This window comes from Palaemon carinicauda, chromosome 19 (genome assembly GCF_036898095.1).
Source record: "Palaemon carinicauda isolate YSFRI2023 chromosome 19, ASM3689809v2, whole genome shotgun sequence".
Lineage (NCBI taxonomy): Eukaryota > Metazoa > Arthropoda > Malacostraca > Decapoda > Palaemonidae > Palaemon > Palaemon carinicauda.
This window is the reverse complement of record NC_090743.1, coordinates 76,613,243-76,633,112: the sequence shown is the minus strand read 5'-3', so window position 1 is coordinate 76,633,112 and position 19,870 is coordinate 76,613,243. Positions and strand designations below refer to the sequence as shown.

General features: G+C 35.5%; 1 protein-coding gene across 4 annotated transcripts; it reads right to left on the bottom strand.

Moving 5' to 3' along the window:
* Positions 1-369: 369 nt before the first annotated feature.
* LOC137658687 (actin nucleation-promoting factor WASL-like) lies at positions 370-18,825 on the bottom strand. 4 transcript variants are annotated; one of them, XM_068393667.1, is made up of 11 exons: positions 18,765-18,825; positions 17,341-17,486; positions 15,961-16,086; positions 15,232-15,357; positions 14,758-14,857; positions 13,949-14,159; positions 7,489-7,591; positions 6,782-7,040; positions 5,007-5,932; positions 2,767-2,859; positions 370-883 (listed from the first exon to the last, which is right to left on the bottom strand). In XM_068393667.1, exons 2-11 carry the CDS (start codon positions 17,449-17,451, stop codon positions 713-715), a joined length of 2,226 nt encoding a protein of 741 aa, XP_068249768.1. In that variant the 5' UTR covers positions 17,452-17,486; positions 18,765-18,825; the 3' UTR covers positions 370-712. The 4 variants fall into 4 exon arrangements, with proteins under 4 accessions (XP_068249768.1, XP_068249769.1, XP_068249770.1 ...); XM_068393668.1 differs by having other exon boundaries at positions 18,770-18,809; XM_068393669.1 differs by lacking the exon at positions 18,765-18,825 and adding an exon at positions 18,639-18,660.
* Between the last annotated feature and the right edge of the window lie 1,045 nt (positions 18,826-19,870).

Here is a 19,870-nt window from a genome sequence, read left to right as displayed (position 1 = left end):
CCATCAGTAACACCACTATTACTATCAACATCAACGGTGCCATCATATCACCATCAACAAGTACCACCACTATCACTGTCACCACCAACGGTGCCATCACTGTCATCATCAACAATACCACCACACAGTAACACCAAAACATCTAGACTGGCCTTTTACCGGAGTAAAATCATAGTATAATACTATCTGAAGGCGATGATTAGGAATTTTTTTTCTATATGTTAGTGTACTTTAAAATCTATAAGAAATCAACTGAATATAAAAAACAAATTGACTTGTATCAAGCAGACAACAGTTAGAGCAGACTTCTGTAAAATCCTTCATCATTTCTCCAGGAGCTTTCACAGAAAAATAAAACCCACAAAAATGACAGAAAATCAACACTGTTTTTATGTTAATATTACCATAGAGATTTTCACAACTCGACATCTAACTGATCTACAGTAGGTCTGGTAAAAGTTGTCTGTGCTTGATTTAAAATATCAATTCAGGCTGAAACTAAAAGGTAAATCTTTATTAATATTTTATATCAGAATAATTCAATATACTGCAATCGTTGGAATTAAAATTTCCTTAATCAGGAAATTATCAGATTTATTTTTTTATAAAAAACAAAATGTCTGCTAAATATTTAAATCTTTCCAGCTCAGTTTCCGATTATTTATTATTTTACAGCGAAAGTCCTATATACATATATTTTTTTAATGTTTTCTCAGTCACTTTCATCCCAATCATCATCATCATCAACATCATCCTCTTCACTATCATCAGATGACTGAATGAACTGTTCCCTCTTCATCAAAGCATTGTGTAGGTCTAGGGCCCAACCTTCTAGTTTGGCTGGAGCGTCTGAGTCGTCGCCCCTGGTCTCTGATGTTTCCACCTATATTGGAGAAGAGGTTTTACTATAACTTGAATTATTATTATTATTATTATTAGTAGTAGTAGTAGTAGTAGTAGTAGTATCCAAGCTATACCCCTAGTAAGGCCAAGCGTTCCAACAGGGAAAATAGCCCAGTTGAGAAAAGGAATTAAGAAAGCAGAATAGTGTGCCTGAGTGCACCCACCTGAAGCAAGAGGAGCCCTTGACCTGTAGCATTCTGCATTTCCAACTAGGGGAATTTGGTCTTTGTGATAAGGATGTCATAACTTATGGCTGATTACGTGATATGGACGTTTTGCTCGTCCGTGACTTTGACCTTCCAAATTTTAATCATTTCCAGCTCTTTGCATAACAGTTTAAAATCCCTGCAAGTTTCATTGCTTTACGATTAAAATTGTAGCCGTATAGTTGATGACCGGAATTTGAACTTTCGCTTGACCTCGACCTTGACTTTCGACCTTAACATTGTCACAAGAAGTAGAGGGAAAAAAATAAAGCAAATAATAACGAGACGAATGCAGGCACAAGATTGTTGATCTGTGCCTTCAAAGCTCTGAATTGCTTGGTCCGCATCAGTGACGTGTTGCTGATCTGTCATATTGCTGAGTCATATCCCTTATCCACAGGTGTTGGTTGAGGAGATGAGACAGCAAGCGGAAGTGCCAAGTACCCTCAAACAGGGACAGCTGCCTTCTCTACCTAAACCCCATTGGATACCCATGGTACCCCATCCGGGTCCTGCCAAACATAAGGAGAAAGCATGGCCAAAAAAGATCAGATAATTCAGTTAACGATTGCAGTACCGTCCCGTCGTTCGAGGCCGACCCTGTCTTTACAAAGTCTTTGCTAATCACTATGTAAAGTTTTCCTCGTTTCATAAAAAGCCCTGTTGCTTCTGTCCCACCAGCCAGACCTTAGAATTATGTTCAGTTGATGAATTGTTTAACGAGCACCTAGATATAGAACTTGAAGTCGATTTGACATTGTGACAAATATTTTTCAAGAATTACCCAACGCTACCGTAACTGATAATTGATGTGCTCTTTCAGATTGTGAATTAATTATACTGTTAAATATGCAACTGTAGAAAAAGATACAGAGTAACATCTGTCATTATCCTCGTCATCTTGTTTTAAGCCACAACTACCACACGGCCACGTGACAACATGTAATAATTGGCGTGAATTTTCATACACTCAAATATGAACCAAGTTTGAAGTCTCTGTGACAATGATGTCTAAACTTATGGCTGATTATGAGAATTGGACATTTTGCTTGACCGTGACCTTGACCTTTGACCTTGACCTTCCAAAATTTAATAATTTCCAGGTCTTCACATAATAGTTAATCCCTGCAAGTTTCATTACTCTACTATTAAACTTGTGGCCAGGAAGCTGTTCACAAACAAACACACACACACACACACACACACACACACACACACACACACAGGAGCGAAAACATAACCTCCTTCCAACTTCGTTGGTGGAGGTAGTAATACAATGGCAATTTAGTTATGGCAGCATAGGAAGAACTCATCCTGCGTGGAAAGTCAACTCGTGTACCATAGTATTATGTAGCAGTGCTGAGATAAAGAGAAATGGAGCCGTAGGCTAAAAGTTATCCATGTTAAATCATATACCTTTTACTTTTACTACTCATACAAAATATGTCTCCCAGGTTCTTGCAAACTTTTTTTTTTATGTGCATTAGAGCTTACACTCCAACCTTTAAAGGGGGTTAAGGTATCAGCTAAATGTAAAGCTCACGAAGTCAGGTTATCCTACAGTTATGAAAATGATAAATACTTCTTCATTTTCAACCAATCAGTGGCAAATATTCTTTAAATATTCTGTCAGTAAGCATTCAAAAATTTTACTCACATGCGTCAGGGTCACTCCGGTACGGATTCTTTCTAACAATTCACTTCTTGCATCGGTTGGAGCCTCTTTCTTAGGGGCTTCCGGAGATACACTCTGAAGGTTAAGGAGTTAGATTTAGTTAACATTAATTATAAAACGCCGTAAGGAAATTCCATTTTCACAAAACGAAAACGGCAACATGAAATGACATTTGTAGATTGTTTAGTGAACTAAAAGAATCATAACTTCATTGCTTGAAATTTTTTTAAATCTCTTGATATTTGAGTTAATAATGAAAGTTTCTATATAAACAAAGATGGCTAACGTTTTATCGTGGTATCATGACCTTGATATAGTACAGATGGAAGGAGATACCTTGGTAGATTTCATAGCAGATGTATAAGAATTTCCAAAGATATTTTATAAAGAAAAAAAAATCTTGTCAATATACATATCTTGTCCTATAGCATCTGCTGTTTAAGCCTCTGCTTTATGGTTACTGAATTATATGAAATTTGGCCCTACTTTAAAACGAATCATTATAGTCAGGAGTGAACTATACATAGTCGAGTGAATCACAATCTTTAAAATAACATTGCGAAAATTTTTTTGTGATGCTGAATTCACATCAACGCTATTTGCATGATATCTACCTTTGCAGTTATCTCAAACTTATACAGTAAATAAACAAACGAGTATATATATATATATATATATATATATATATATATATATATATACATATATATATATATATATATATCATACTATGGTCCCGTGTCTGAGAACCAAAATATAATATTATATATATATATATATATATATATATATATATATATATATATATAATATATATATATATATATATATATATAATATATATATATATATATATATATATATATATATATATATATATATATATATATATATATTACGGCTGGAAAACTACACAACCTCTTGAGTTCGAAACTCACCTATTTGTTTTTACAATAAATTTGTTACATTTGAAAATATTAATACCCGAACTCTGAGACGATTATATAACTCCCAGACAGCAATACATAAAACCAGTGAATATCCAAAGTACACTCAAAACAAATTCTTAAGAATTGTTTAAAACCCCCTCTTACTTCGGTTCTTTATCAGGGGCACAAGTGAGTACTGAAATAAACACTGGTTATTGAAATGATACACTCTTTACAAAAATAAATATATTCTATAAAAATTACAACACTTAGAAAGAATTTACATAAAAAAATATAAATCACTCGAAATATTAAGTCTGAACAAAACTTGGATTAAGACAAAAATGTTACTCTCTGAAAATCATATAATCACTTAACGTGATTACCGATTTCTATCCAACATATATCGTGTATAGTGTGTTCAAACGTTGTTGAAACTATTGAATGTTAATTCAGGTGTAGTGTGTTGATGTAAGTATAGTTTAACATAATTTTTTGTAACTGGCCCTGTGAGATTTAGGTTAAACAGTGAAGTGTATTTATTTTGCTTAAGTGTTCGGTAACCCCAAGTGAACCAAAAGACGTAAGTGTAACAGTTACATTTATGTAAATTCATCTTTGTATGTTCATTAGAGTGTTAAAGAGTTAACTCTTTTCATTAATTATCAAAATTAAATATTTTTATGAAATTAATTTCCAGTGAAACAAGAGATTGTTTTTCATAGAGTAACATTTTATTGTGTTAGTTTAAGGTTTTGTTCAGATTTAATATTTTGAGTAATTCAATTTTGGTGTTAATTCTTTTGTATTATTGTTGTAACTTTTATAGTATATATCTACTTTTGTAAAATGTGTAGTATTTCGATCACCAATATTTTCTACCAGTGCTTTGTTGTAATCCCTGACTAAAAACCGAAGTAAGAGGTTGGTTTTTGAATAGTTCACATAAATAATCACCCAGTTTTGATTTGAGTGTAACATAAGAGACCTTTGGATATTCAGTGTTTTTATATATTGCCGTCTGTGGATTACGAATATTCTCAGACCTCGGGTATTTTTCAAGTAAAACAGATTTATGTAAATATAAACAGGTGAATTTGGTCCTCGGGAGTTTATGTCATTCACCAGCCTTAATATATATGTATATATACAGTGTATATATATATATATATATATATATATATATATATATATATATATATATATATATATATATACACACACAGAATATCATAGCCTACATGCAAGTATATTCCGAATCTTTAATATCTTACGAATAAAAATGCAAGTTACCTTTAATGTACGAGTTCCACGAATTTGTTCCAGAAGAGCTGAATGTTGGTTGCCAGGAGAACTCTGGTTGTTGCTAGGCATAGTTGGAGGCTGTGGTGCTAACCCCTTACCCTTGTGCTTTGGTGGGGGAGGACGGACTGGTACCATACTGCTCGGCAGAGGTGGTGGAGGAGGTATCAGTCCAGTACTTGGGGTCATTTGTGGAGGAAGAGAAGCCTGGCCGTGATTTTTTAGCATAGATGGTGGTGTAGGTGCCGATCCAGTAGTTCCAGGCATAGGTGGTGGAGTAGGTGGTGATCCACTACTTCGACGCATAGGTGGGGGAGTAGGTGCTGATCCGCCACCACTCGACATCTGTGGCGGAGATGGTGTTATTCCCCTACCACCAGATAGACCTGGAGGAGTAGGTGCTGATCTCCACCCACTAGGCATAGATGTAGGAGTGGTTGCTAATCCATGACTACCTGCCAAAAGTGGAGGTTTCGTTGCTGGTAGTGATCCGTGACTGCCAGTTGTGCGCTGAGGAGGAGGTGGTGGTCCTCTGCTACTGTATGCAGGTATGATAGGTGGTGCTAAGCTTCGAGACATGGGTGGGGAAGGTGGTACTACACTATTATTTGTGAAAGCTTCTGACGATGAAGATTGAGGAGTGTGTAATGGACCAGTTCTACTGGATGCCATTGATGGTCGAGGATTTCCTGTACTTGATGTGTTCTGTATGACCGGCAGCAGACGGCCACTAGGAGTAGTGGGGAAACGTTGATTATCTTCATTGGAAGAGACTTTTGTTGAATATAAAGATGGCCTTTTTCCATGACCTGATTGATAGGTAACATTCATAGGTGTGGGAGGCACTGGAGCATTAACTAGATAGGTTCCTGATGATGAATCTCTTGGTGGTAGAGGAGGGCAGTAGGATAGATATTCTGAAAGAGAAATGTTAACCCTCGTATAATCATTGTTCATACAAAAACATATTTTCATGGTAGCGTAACCAAAATGAATATGCTTGACAAACCTATGTTACTACATAAAATTGGGAATGCTGTTGTGCTCAAGTGTTGTTATTCAAGGTTAACAGCATAAATGCACTAGTACCAAAGAATATTTTTGGGTGAAAACTAATTGCGTTTTTTAATATGACTTGGATTCTAATAGCAATCATTTAACATTGATATATACCCTGAAAAATATATTATATTATGTACTGGTAATAGATTTGAACCAAGCTCAGCAGAGTAAAGAAATTTCACTAAAACAATACTAGCCATTTTGATAATTCTTTATAATGTAGGCAAGTAGATGTCAAAGAGATAGTATGGACAGTAAGATAACTATGTTTGCTCCTTTGCCCCTATCATCCAGTTGAATATTGACAATAAGATTAATAACTCTCCTTCACTTCATTAACATATTCAGACTAGAGTATACTTTTGAATCAAGCACATAATTGAATTGCCAAATTCATTAAAAAACCGTAATTTAAGTTATTTAACTGAGCATCCCTTAATACACCATTATCTGGAATCAATGCCATTCTTCATGTTTAATCGAATTCAAATTAATAATGAAATCTAAACATTTTTGGTACAAGGTGCAAATTGAGTGACTGTCTGACTCTGTATAGTGGCTGATGTTAACTCAACTGTTCAGGAGACTAACGTCAGAGTATCATTACTCAATTCTTAGTGATGGTCAAATACCTTAAGTGATAAGTGGTATATAGGCCTACTAATTATTTTTCGAAAAAGAAAAACCTAGATGATAAATATTACCTGCTGGTAACGATGGTGCTGGAGACTCTGGCGGTGGCGTGGTGAAACTAGAAGTTGGAGACCTCTCTTCTATTTCTGGAAAGCCATGAGCTTGTCTGTAAGCTTTGCGTGGTGAATACAGGCCCGGAGAAAATCCTCGATTTGTTGAAAGCTTTCTGTTCATCTTTCGGACTTCATCTATGCCACCAACATTTTCAATGAAGTTCATGACATATTGCTGGGTTTTAGGCTCAGATATATCCCGGCTGCCGAATCCAATCTTTTTTTTTTTTTTTTTCAAAAAAGAAAACCGGTTGAAGATTCATATTAGAAAGAAAGTTGGTAGCAATCTCTAAAATTACATATTTAGATCATTGAGGACAAACTCAAATTAGATATTTAGATCATAGAAGGCAAAATTGATTCGTCACTGATATAAAGTTTGTTCAAATGTGCATAACTGAGAGGAAACAAGCAGTAGGCCTATAACCTGAACATTACTGCCTTAGAAAATTCCTATTTCTTGGAATTCAAATGCACCATATCTCTGGTTAGCTGAGAACCTAGTTTATGGGTTGTGAACCCCTTAGAGGAGACAAGACCTCTGCTATTTCTGTTAGATGTTTTGCACTAGGTGACCTTATTGTTGGTAATATTGTATTAGTTTTAAGTCAAAGATATGAAGAATTATTAAGTCTGGATTCTAATTAATGATATCTTATACTTACGTTCTTTAGCAATTCTTCAACATCAGGGTTAACGTTGAATGCAGAATCTAATCCGGCATGACTGATGTGCTTGAAATCAGTGGGTGGACCGATTTCTAATTTTCTTTTGAGAGAAAGGGAACTTTTGAAATATATCTTAAGGTTTAATGCTATAATTTGAGCTTAAAATGAAAGAGCTTTTAGTTCTAGATTTGCAATATAATGGCGACATTACATTGTAAATTTTCAATGAAATTAAACACGATAAAGCTAAAACTCAATCAAAATATTAATTAATTTTGGCAATAAAGATGTATTGAAAGCATTTTAAATCTAATAATATAAGAAATAATGAGCACATTTTGCAAAATCTTATTAGCATAGAGGGAAGTTTGCCTTTGCAAAGGACCCCTGGAAATCAGAGAACTTTACATAAATCCCTATGAAAAAAAATATTTTGAGCCTATCTATTGGGAATAGAAAGAAAACTATTATTAACTTTCAAGGAATGCATCTGTTTTTGCTCTATCGGTCAAATTATCTGGGACGTACTGGCTCTACATCTCTAACAAAGATTACTTCACATCATTATGTCAATCAAGTTTTAAAACCAATAATTCAAATTCTTTTCATGGCACACAAATGCCAGGCTAAGTTCGGTTATGCTCACAGATTCCATATGAAGCACCATTCTACTCACAAATTCCAGGCTAAGTTTAGTTATGCTCACAGTATCCATACGCAGTACCCATCTGCTCATAGATTCCAGGCTAAGTTTGGTTATGCTCACAGATTCCATACAAAGCACCCGTATACTCAGATTCCAGGCTGAGTTCAGTTATGCTCACAGCTTCAACAAGAAACTCTTCTGCTTACAGATTCTCAAGTAAGTTCAGTTATCCTCATAAATTCCAGAATAAGTTTAGTTATGCTCACAGATTCCATACTAAGCACCCATCTGCCCACAGATTCCAGGCTAAGTTCGGTTATGCTCACAGATTCCATATGAAGCACCATTCTGCTTAGATTCCAAAGTAAGTTCACTTATGCTCACAGATTTCAGACTAAATTCAGTTAAGCTCAAAGATTCCTGACTAAGTTCAGTTATGCTCACAGATTCCATACAAACCACCCTCCTGCTTAATAATTCCAGACTAAGATGGTTATACTCAAAGATTCCATACAAAGCTTCCATATGCTTACAGATTTCATGGTAAGTTCACTTATGCTCACAGATTCCTGACTAAGTTCAGTTATGCTCACAGATTCTAGACTCAGTTAAGTTATTCTCACTGATTCCAGACTAAGGAAAGTTATGTTCAAAGATTCCATATGAAATACCTTTCTGCTTACGGATTCCAGACTAAGTTTGGTTATACTCATAGATTCCATACGACGCTTCCTTTTGCTTACAGATTCCAAAGTAAGTTCAGTTATGCTCACAGATTCCCGGCTAAGATCAGTTATGCTCACAGATTCCAGAATGAAATCAGTAATGCTCACAGATTCCATACGAAGCACCCTTCTGCTTACAGATTCCAGACTAAGTTTGGTTATGCTCACAGATACCTCTCGAAACTCCCTTTTGCTTACATATTACAAAGTAAGTTCACTTATGCTCATAGACTTCAGACAATATTCAATTATGCTCACAGATTCAATAAAACATCTTTCTGCTTACAAATTCCAATCTAAGCTTGATTATGCTCACAAATTCCAGTCGAAGCACCTTTCTGCTTACAGATTCCAGGCTGAGTTCAGTTATGCTCACAGATTCTAGACAAAGGTCAGTTATGCTCACCGATTCTAAACTAAGTTCAGTTATGCTCACAGATTCCATACAAAGAACCCTTTTGCTCACAGTTTCCAGGCTAAGTTCGGTTAATTTCAAGACTCCATTCAAAGTTCCCTCCTGTTTACAGATTCGAAAGAAAGTTCGATTATGATCACAGATTCCATACAAAGCACCCATCTGGTTACATATTCCAGACTAACTTCGATTATGATCACAGATTCAATAAGAAGCTCCCGTTTGCTTACAGATTCCAGGATAAGTCTGGTTATACTCACAGATTCCAAAGGAAGCTCCTTTCTGATTACTGATTCTAGGCTGGGTTTGGTTATGCTCACAGATTCTATATGAAGCACCTTTCCGCTTACAGATACCAGGCTAAGTTCGGCTATGCTAACAAATTCCATATGAAGCACCCTACTCCTTGCATATTCCAGGCAATAGTTTTTTATGCTCACAGATTCCATACGAAGCACCCTTCTGCTTACAGACTCAAGGCAAAGTTCAGTTTTATTCAAAGATTCTATACGAAGAAAACTTCTCTTAACAGATTCCAGGCTAAGTTCATTTATACTCATAGATTGATACAAAGCACACTACTTCTCACAGATTCTAGGCTAAGTTCAATTATGCTCACAGTTTCTAGACAAAGTTCAGTTATGCGCACAGATTCCATATAAAAAAGCCTTCTGCCCACAGATTCCAGGCTTGGTTCAGTTATGCTCACAGATTCCATACGAAGCACCCTTCTGCTTAAAAATTCCAAGCTAAGCACCCCCCTGCCCACAGATTCCCTACGAAACACCCTACTGCCCACAGATTCCAGGCTAACTTCGGTTATGCTCCCAAACTTCATATGAAGCTCCCTTCTTCTTACAGATTCAAGGGTAAGTTTGGTTATGCTTACAGATTCTATACGAGACACACTTCTTATCATAGATTGAAGGCTAAGTTCGGTTACGCTTACAGACTTCATACAAAGCACCCTTTTGCTCATATATTCCAGGCTAAGTTCAGTTATGCTCACATATTTTGTACGAAGCATCCTTCTGCTTATGGATTACAGGTTAAGTTCGGTTATGATCACAGAATCCATACAAAGCTTCCTTCTGCTTACAGATTCCAGGTTAAGTATGGTTATGCTCATAGATGCCATGCGAATCACAATTCAGCTCACAGATTTAAGGATTAGTTCAGTTATACTTACAGAATCCATCTGCTCACAGATTGCAAGCTAATTTCTGTTATTGTCACAGATTCCATAAGAAGCACCCTTTTGCTCAGAGATTCCAGAATAAGTTCACTTATGCTCATAGATTCCAGACTAAGTTCAATTATGCTCACAGATTCTACACGAAACGTCCTTCTAATTAGAGATTCCATAGTGAGTTCAGTTATGCTCACATATTCCAGAATAGATTCAGTCAATCTCACAGTTTCCAGACTAAGTTGAGTTATGCTCACAAATCTATATGAAGCACCTTCTGCTTACAGATTCCACACTAGGCTTAGTTATGCTGGCAGATTCCATACAAAGCTTCCTTCTGCTTATAGATCCCAAAGTAATTTCAGTTATGCTCACAGATTCCATACAAAATATCCTTTTGCTTACAGAATCCAAACTAAGTTCAGTTATACTCACCAATTCCAGACTTATTTCAGGTCAGCTCAGATATTCCATATGAAGCCCCCCTAAATTCAGTTATGCGCACAGATTCCATACAATGCACATTTCTGCTTACAGACTCCAAAATAAGTTCGGTCATGCTCAGAAATCCAATACGAAGCAGGCTTCTTCTTACAGATTCCAAGCTGAGTTCAGTTATGATCACAGATTCTTGACAAAGTTCAGTTATGCTCACAGATTCTAAAGTTCTGTTATGGTCAGATATTTCATACAAAGCACTCTTACTAACAGATTCCACGCTAAGTTCGGTTATGCTCATAGATTCCCTTTGAAGTACCCAACTGGTTACAGATTCCCTGCCAAGTTCAGTTATGCTCATAAATTTCTTACAAAACACCCTGCTGCTTACACATTCCCTGCTAAGTTCAGTTACACTCACAGATTCCATACAAAGCATCCTTCTGCTTACAGATTTCACACTAAATTTGGTTATAATCACAGATTCCATATGAAGCACCCCTCTAGTTACAGATTCCCTTCTAAGTTAGGTTATGTTTACATATTCCTTACGAAGCCCCTCTCTGCTTCCAGATTCTAGGTTAAGTTAATTTATGCTTACAGATTCCATACGAAACACCTTTCAGCTCTCAGATTCCAGGATAAGTTCAGTTTGCTCACAGATTCCATACAAAGTACATTTCTACTTACAGATTCCAGGCTAAGTTCCATTATACTCATTGATTCCATATGAAGCACCCTTCTACTCATGGATTCCAGGCTGGGCTCAGTTATGCTCACAGAAACCATTTGAAGCACCTTTCTGCTAAGTTCAGCTATGCTAACAGATTCTAGACCAAATTCAATTATGGTAACAGATTCCAAACTAAGTTCGGTTATGTTAACATATTCCAGACCAAGTTCGTTTATGCTCACAGATTTTAAGTGAAGTTCAGTTATGCTAACAGATTCCAGACCAAGTTCATTTATGCTAACAGATTCCAGACCCACTTCAGTTATGCTTACAGATTCCAGACCAAGTTCCGTTATCCTCACAGATTCCAGACCAAGTTCAGTTAAGATTACAGATACCATACCAAGTTCAATTATGCTTACAGATTCCAGCTAAGTTCAGTTATTCTCTCAGAATTCAGGGCAAGCTCAGTTATGCTCACAGATTATAGACGAAGTTCAGTTATGCTAACAGATTCCGAACCAAGTTCAGTTATGCTTACAGATTCCAAACCAAGTTTAGTTTTGCTAACAGATTTCAGGCTTAGTTCAGTTATACTCACAGATTCTAGATGAAGGTCAGTTATGCTAACAGATTCCAGACCAAGTTCAGTTATGCTTATAGATTCCAAATCAAGTGTAGTTATCCTCACAGATTTCAAACCAAATTCATACTGACAGATTTCAGACCAAACTCGGTTATGCTATACGATTCCAGACCAAGTTACGTTATACTCACAGATTCCACACGAAGATCAGTTATGCTAACAGATTCCAGACCAAGCTTAGTTATAATCCAAGATTCCAGACGAAATTCAGTTATGTTCACAGATTCCAGACTAAGTTTAGTTATGCTTACAGATTCCAGACCAAGTTCAGTTGTTCTTACAATTTCCAGATCTAGTTCAGTTATGCTAACAGATTCCAGATGAAGTTCAGTTATGATTACAGATTTCAAAATAAGTATAAGATATGCTAACAGATTTCAGACCAAGTTCAGTTATGCTAACAGATTCCAGGCTAAGTTCAGTTATGCTTACAGATTCATGACCAAGTTTAGTTATGCCTACAGATTCCAAACCAAGTTCAGTTGTTCTTATAAATTCCAGATACATCTCAGTTATGCTAATAGATTTCAGATGAAGTTCAGTTATGATTACAGATTCCAGACCAAGTTCAGTTATGCTTACAGATTCTTGACCAGGTACAGTTATGGTAACATATTCCACAGTAACTTTAGTTATGCTAACAGATTCAGAACAAGTTTAGTTTTGCTAACAGATTCCAAAGCAAGTTCAGTTAGGCTAACAGATTCTAGTTCAAGTTAAGTTATGCAAACAGATTCCAGACTAAGTTCAGTTATGCTTACAGATTCTTGACCAACTTATGCTAACAGATTCCAGAGAAAGTTCAGTTATTTCAGACTAAGTTCAGAGATGCTAACAGATTCCAGACCATGTTCAATTATGCTTACAGATTCCTGACCACTTTTAGTTATGCCTACAGATTCCAAACCAAGTTCAGTTGTTCTTACAAATCCCAGACCTGGTTCAGTTATGCTAAGAGATTTCAGATGAAGTTCAGTTATGATTACAGATTTCAGACTAAGTTCAGATATGCTTACAGTTTTCAGACCAAGTTCAGTTATGCTTACAGATTCCACACCAAGTTCAGTTTGCTTATAGATCGGTTCTGCTAACAGATTCCAAAGTAACTTCACTTATGCTAACAGATTCCAGAACAAGTTCAGTTATGCTAACAGATTTCAGACCAAGTTCAGTTATGCTAACCGATTCAAGATCAAGCTTAGTTATGCTAACAGATTCTTGAATAAGTTCAGTTATGCTTACAGATTCCAGATCAAGTTCAGATATGCTTACAGATTCTATACCAAGTTCAGTTATGCTTACAGATTTCAGACCAAGTTCAGTTTTGCTTAAAGATTCTAGACCAAGTTCAGTTATGCTAAAAGATTTGAGATCAAGTTCAGTTATGCTTACAGATTCCAGACCAAGTTCAATTATGCTTACAGATTTTAGACCAAATTCACTTATGCTTACAGATTCCAGACCATGTTCAGTTTTGCTTACATGTTACAGATCAAGTTCAGCTATGCTAGCAGATTCCAGACCGATTTCAGTTATAGCCAACTCACAGATTCCAGATCAAGTTCAGTTGTACTCACAGATTCCAGACCAAGTTCAGTTATACTCATAGATTCTATACCAAGTTCATGCATGCTAACAGATTCCAGACCAAGTTCAGTTCCAGGCAAAGTTCAGTTTTGCTCAGAGATTTTCCAATAGTTCGAAAAGAAGGTAATTTTGATTCACCTTGGTTTTTCTTTGTACGAATTCCCGTATTTATCCATTAGTTTCTTCATTCCCCTGATGGTCCTGTATTTCGAAGACTTGGACTGGTGCTGTTCTCTCACTTCGTGCTGTTGCTGACTACGAATCTGAGTGACCCTCTCTTGAAGCGCCTGGTCCTGTTGCTGTTGCACCCATAACTTCTGTTGTTTCTGTATTGCTTCTCTTTTCCTTTCTGTAATGAGTCGGTTAAAATTTGAGTGCTTTGAGTAAAACTTAGCTTCACGTAAGTTAGCTTCGTGTTGAAGATTTTCTTATATAAATCAACTGTCATGAATTTGTCCTCTGTTAAGCATCCACACATTTCCTGACCATGTTACATTACCTTTTATTTTTTTCATTATGAAGTTATTTGGTGGTTACATCGAGTCTTTTGTATCATGTCATATGGATGTGTGACAAGTACAATTCAATAAAGGTTTTAAAGATTTTAAAGGTCACTCATGAATGGCAGAGACAAGGGATGGGATAATGCCCTAGAGACTTATCACATATGCATATAATCAACGCCCAAGCCTCACTCCATCAAGCTGGGACCAAGAAGTCCCAGGCAATGGCTTCAGATGACTCAGCATGTAAACTTGTAGACTACCCAAAATTCCCAAGCCCTAGCTCTCGATAATGGCGAGGTTGTTGACACTAATAAAAACCATTTGGCCAAGCAGATCGCCAGGCAGGGGCGTTATCAATAGGCTACCACAAACTGTAAAAGCTTTGAGATAAGTAAATGGCACCAATGTTGTAGACGTCAAAAGGATAAGATATCTATTTACCATCTCTCTTCTTCTGTCTTCCAATCAGGAGGCTCTGTACAGCTGAGCTGAATAATCGGGCTTCCTCCTCTTCTGCGAAATTCAACCCAATCGTTCTTTCCTGTATTTAAAAAAAGAGATATGGAATTACCATTGCATTACTTACGCACGCATACACTTATACACCATCATATACATCTATATACCGAAAATTCACAAAGAAATGTAATGCACAGATACCCCCCCAAAAAAAAATGAAAATGAAAATATTGAGGGACTAGTTTCGTCCTGAAGATTGTAAAGACGAAACCAGTCAGGATTTATTCAATATCTTAATTCTCCTTGGGTTTTTTGTTATATATATATATATATATATATATATATATATATATATATATATATATGTTGGTATGTGTGAATATATGCGCAATGACTTTTAGGCAAATAATGATATTAACAACAATGATGAAAATGATTCACTAAGTTTCTACTTACGTCCCCTTCAAATTGGTGGAAAAAGCCTCTTGAGACATGATAACTAAATTCTCTGTAGATCTCTTGCTCGATTAACAAGGGCGGCAAACCGCTCGTTTGCTGAGTGCAGATTTGACTATCATATACCTGTTTAGGATAAAACAACTGTAACGAAACTAGGATCAAGAGTAAGTTTCCGTTTGACCATGATGAAAACTCTTTTTTTAATCTGTAAAGACTCCTTTTTCAAGGTAATGCCATACAGACAGATCGTGGACACTTATCTATATAATGACCTCACCTGTAGTTGCCAGGTATTTCCGTCTAATAGGTAGCCTATACATCTACTAAAAAAATGCATAAGTTTGTGTCTGGCCAATCTTTTCTATTTAGGCGGGGCATTATTACCCATTGCATTGTGGTATATGACATATGTGTAAAAACCAAATTCTTAGCAAAATAACAGCATATTATTACAGCATTATGGCATGTCTAGCTGACATATCATATGACTTGTAATAATGATTGACAAGGTGAGAAGTAAGAAGATATTCAGAAGAGGTGATTAAAATGTTGGATTGAATTATTTTGAGGTGGTTCAGCCTTGTGGGAAGAATTGATAATAAATTGATAATAATAAGTAGGCTATGTAATTCAGAAATCTATGAAATAGGAGGAGAGGACTATATAAAAAGAATGATATGATTTGATAGAAGTATCTTTTCGAGTCAGACGTTTTTAAAAGCAAACCTGTATGAAATAGGATCTCCGACTGTTATCTTTGATGAAGGTTGCAATCCCGACGCCAAGCTTGTTCCAGATACTATGGTTTGCGGGCGCGGTGCCGTATACTTCGACTACGGCGGTGGCTTGTGACTGGAAAATATTAGAGGAAGTTCCAGGTTCCAGTTGAGTACACCAATTTTTAAAAAATACAAAAATGTAGGTATATGAAGGTCTTTATGATTAGCATAGCATGTGTTTTATCAGCTGAAATTTAACTTATTGCAGTATTGATTCCTATACCAAAGAATGCAATATATACATTTGTTTCCAGAAATCATGATCATCAATTTTTTCAGTAATGAAATAAGAGGGCTACAAAAAGGAAAGATAACTTATTAAATTACAATATTCATTCCTATACCAAGGCAATCTAAGCATTTGTTTTTTCCATAAATCCTGATAATTAATTTTTGTTCCCAGTAATGAAATACATTTTTCTACAAACATTCGATTTCACGTGGAAATTTGATCCCCATTTTTCAAATCCATTATCAATGACCTTCGATGTCAGGATCCCAGAGAACTTCAGATCAATCAATCTATCAATCAAAACCATTATAAATATCCCTTTTATGTTCAAAGCTTGAAAAAAATATAATCTTACGTCATCAAAAATCTCATTTTAAAACTAGAAATAGATATTATTAAGTGGCTAAAGCACTTTACCTTTATTTTCAATATGTTAAGCAAATCATTTAGTTTTTGGTGAAAATTGTATTTTATATCAATGAAAAATATGTAATATAAAAAACCAAATGAATTCAATAAAACTCCAGAAAATATAAAGGTACATTCAACTTCAGAAATTCAAAATATTTGTAAATTCCATTTTATTGAATAGGTTTACATGTCTCTTTTTATAGTATGTATATGAAAGAGCTGTTTTATCGTTGTTACTGATCTTGAAATATATATTTTTCATTCATTGGTTATATGTAGTTTATTTACTATTTCCTTATCTGCTTTCCTTACTGGGTTGCTTTCACTGTTGGAGCTCTTGGCAGCACTTTTCTAACCAGGGTTGTAGCTTGGCTAATAATAATAATAATAATAATAATAATAATAATAATAATAATACGAAAAGGAATTAAAAACGATATCAAATATCAAAAATAATCCATCGAGGAAAGGATATAAGGAAATAAAAAACCTATATATGAGAATTAATCAATAAGAATACAAAATATCTAAGGGTCAGTAGCAATGTCAAAATAGGCCTACCACATATAAACTATGAAGAGAAACTCATTTCAACAAGTCCAACATAAAAGCATTGAATTCTTCCACACTTCAATCAAGAAATCAACATTTGACGAAATGAAAGGAAAATCAAATTTCCCTTACCTGACATCTGGGATTCAAAGCAGCGAACACACATTCGTTCTCCTCTTTACTCAGAAGGAGAGAAATGGCGTGTGGAGGAGGCGGCTTCCTCGGCTGAGTCTCCGAAGACATCTTCTTCACTCTTTAGCTTGGATTATAGACCGAGCCTGGTGGATATATTTTTTTTTTAGATTGGTTGTGGATGATCGTGGATGCTTGTGATGTAAGATTTATCCAGGGTATTAGAATAAAACAAAAATGTAAATAAACATTAGTAAATAAAAAAAAAAACTAGAAAAGGAATATCATGAAAACACAAGTCCCACGAAGGCTGGCATAAAAAATCACCTCCTGAAAGTTCATATGGCATGATTTTGCCCCCCCCCCCCAAAAAAAAAAAAAAACAAGAGCTATTGGGTCTGCCCCAATCTTTTCGCCTCCCACTGTACTTCATTTCAACCCTTTCCCCTCCAATCCTTCCAGAATCCTGATTCCCCCCACCTATCCTATCCCCTATATTGTAGTTGTAGCTGTATTATACACACACACACACACACACACACACACATATATATATATATATATATATATATATATATATATATATATATATATATATATATATATATATATATATATATATATATATTCAACAACAAATGCACCCGTTTCTATTCCACTGCAGGACAAAGTCCTCTTACGTCCTTAGTCATGTCTGGAGTTTGGCCAGTTTTCATTACGATTCTGACCAATGATCGTGGGAGATTTATGTCTGATCGATCACAGCAAATCAACCTAGGCCATACGGCTAGTATATCTTTGCTGATTATGGCGATACGCAAGCCCTTTCACCACGTTGATTTATGAATATATATATATATATATATATATATATATATATATATATATATATATATATATATATATATATATATATATATGAAAAGGGTATGCCGTATGGGCGTAACTGGGTCAGCTGAGAGGTGTTGGCAATTTTAAATTATTTTTGAAATTCAGTTTTTCTCTTAATTTTTGAGCCATTAGACACAGTTGTGTAGGGTCCCTCTAGCTAGATCGAAGCTTGCAAGGATCTAATTCAAAATGATTTCATAGATCGACCCGTTGTTGTCACCTTAAGATCCAGAATTTTACTTCACTTTTCATTAAGAACATGATTGATAACGTGAGATTAAATACGAAACCATTCTGACAGATCTTATCTTCTTTGTTTTCATTTTCTTTGATTTTCAATTCACTTTTCTAATTATTTCAGGCGTCATGTGATGTAAAAATTTTTTCACTTGGTAATACTTAGTGACCTTAAAAATGAAAAGTTTGCTTCTAAATTTGGTTCCACTTCGCACTCTAATATGTTTAAAAACTTAATTCTAATCAAGCAACACTTCAAGTCCAATTGGAGAACTCAAGAATTCCCCCCAAATAACCTTACGAAGTTCCGTGAAGAACAACGGTTATATTTTAAAGAACACTGACCAATTAAACAATAATTCACCTTTTGGTTTATCAGATGATTAGATTAGTGAGGGGTGCCAACCCTACCTCATATATCAAACGATTAGATTAGGCGATAGTGCCAACCGTACCTCGAATACTGTATTACAAATATTACATTACCGAGACATACCAATCACTCTTCAATTTATTTAGCAAGTACGTTGTTTATCCATTCACATTTAATATAATTATTAATGATGAAATTTAAAAGTAAACAATTTGAACTCAGTTCAAAACGTCTCGTGTTTCTCTGGAATAAGTAATAGATTGCGAAGTAGGTCTACCCTACACTTCGACGGAACATAGTGACGAAAAGTAAAGACGAAAGAAGAAACCAAAATAATATAAAATTATCAATGTTTTTAGCTTATAAACATCGATGGTAATGATAATATACACCATTTCAGATGATGGGCTAGTGCAGTTACAGTACAATTAATTAGCTCAAGATTAAATTTTCAGTTTTCGATTATAGAGCCGAGGGTTCGTCGAGAAGGGCCATTATCAAAGACTGTCTTTGGGCCATTATGTTTACGTACATTTGATGAATGGAACCGATGACACCATATACCTTTTCCCGAACTAGAGAGAATAAATACTTGACAACGAGGAAGAGTATTTAGTCGTAGTCTCAGTTGGTGATCATATAAATAACGAATGAAGCTGCCAGCTCGATGCATGGATCCCAAGTAGGCCTACAAAGATTTCTATGCTGTTATAACATCGATTGCAGGAGAAACTCAAATCATACCTCTGTTAATATGAGACCATAGGCTAGTTATCCATTTCAAGAAGAGAGAGAGAGAGAGAGAGAGAGAGAGAGAGAGAGAGAGAGAGAGAGAGAGAGAGAGAGAGAGAGAGAGAGAGAGAGTACAAAAACTTACCTGATGTTTTTAACCATAGGTTTTTAGAAATAAACTGTTAGGATAAAGGAGACAAAAATCCTGAAAACCCGTTTATTCATGGATTATTTATGTTCGTGGAAAGGTGTCTCGAACATTTTGTAGGAGTAAATTGTATGAAACTACTTAAAAGG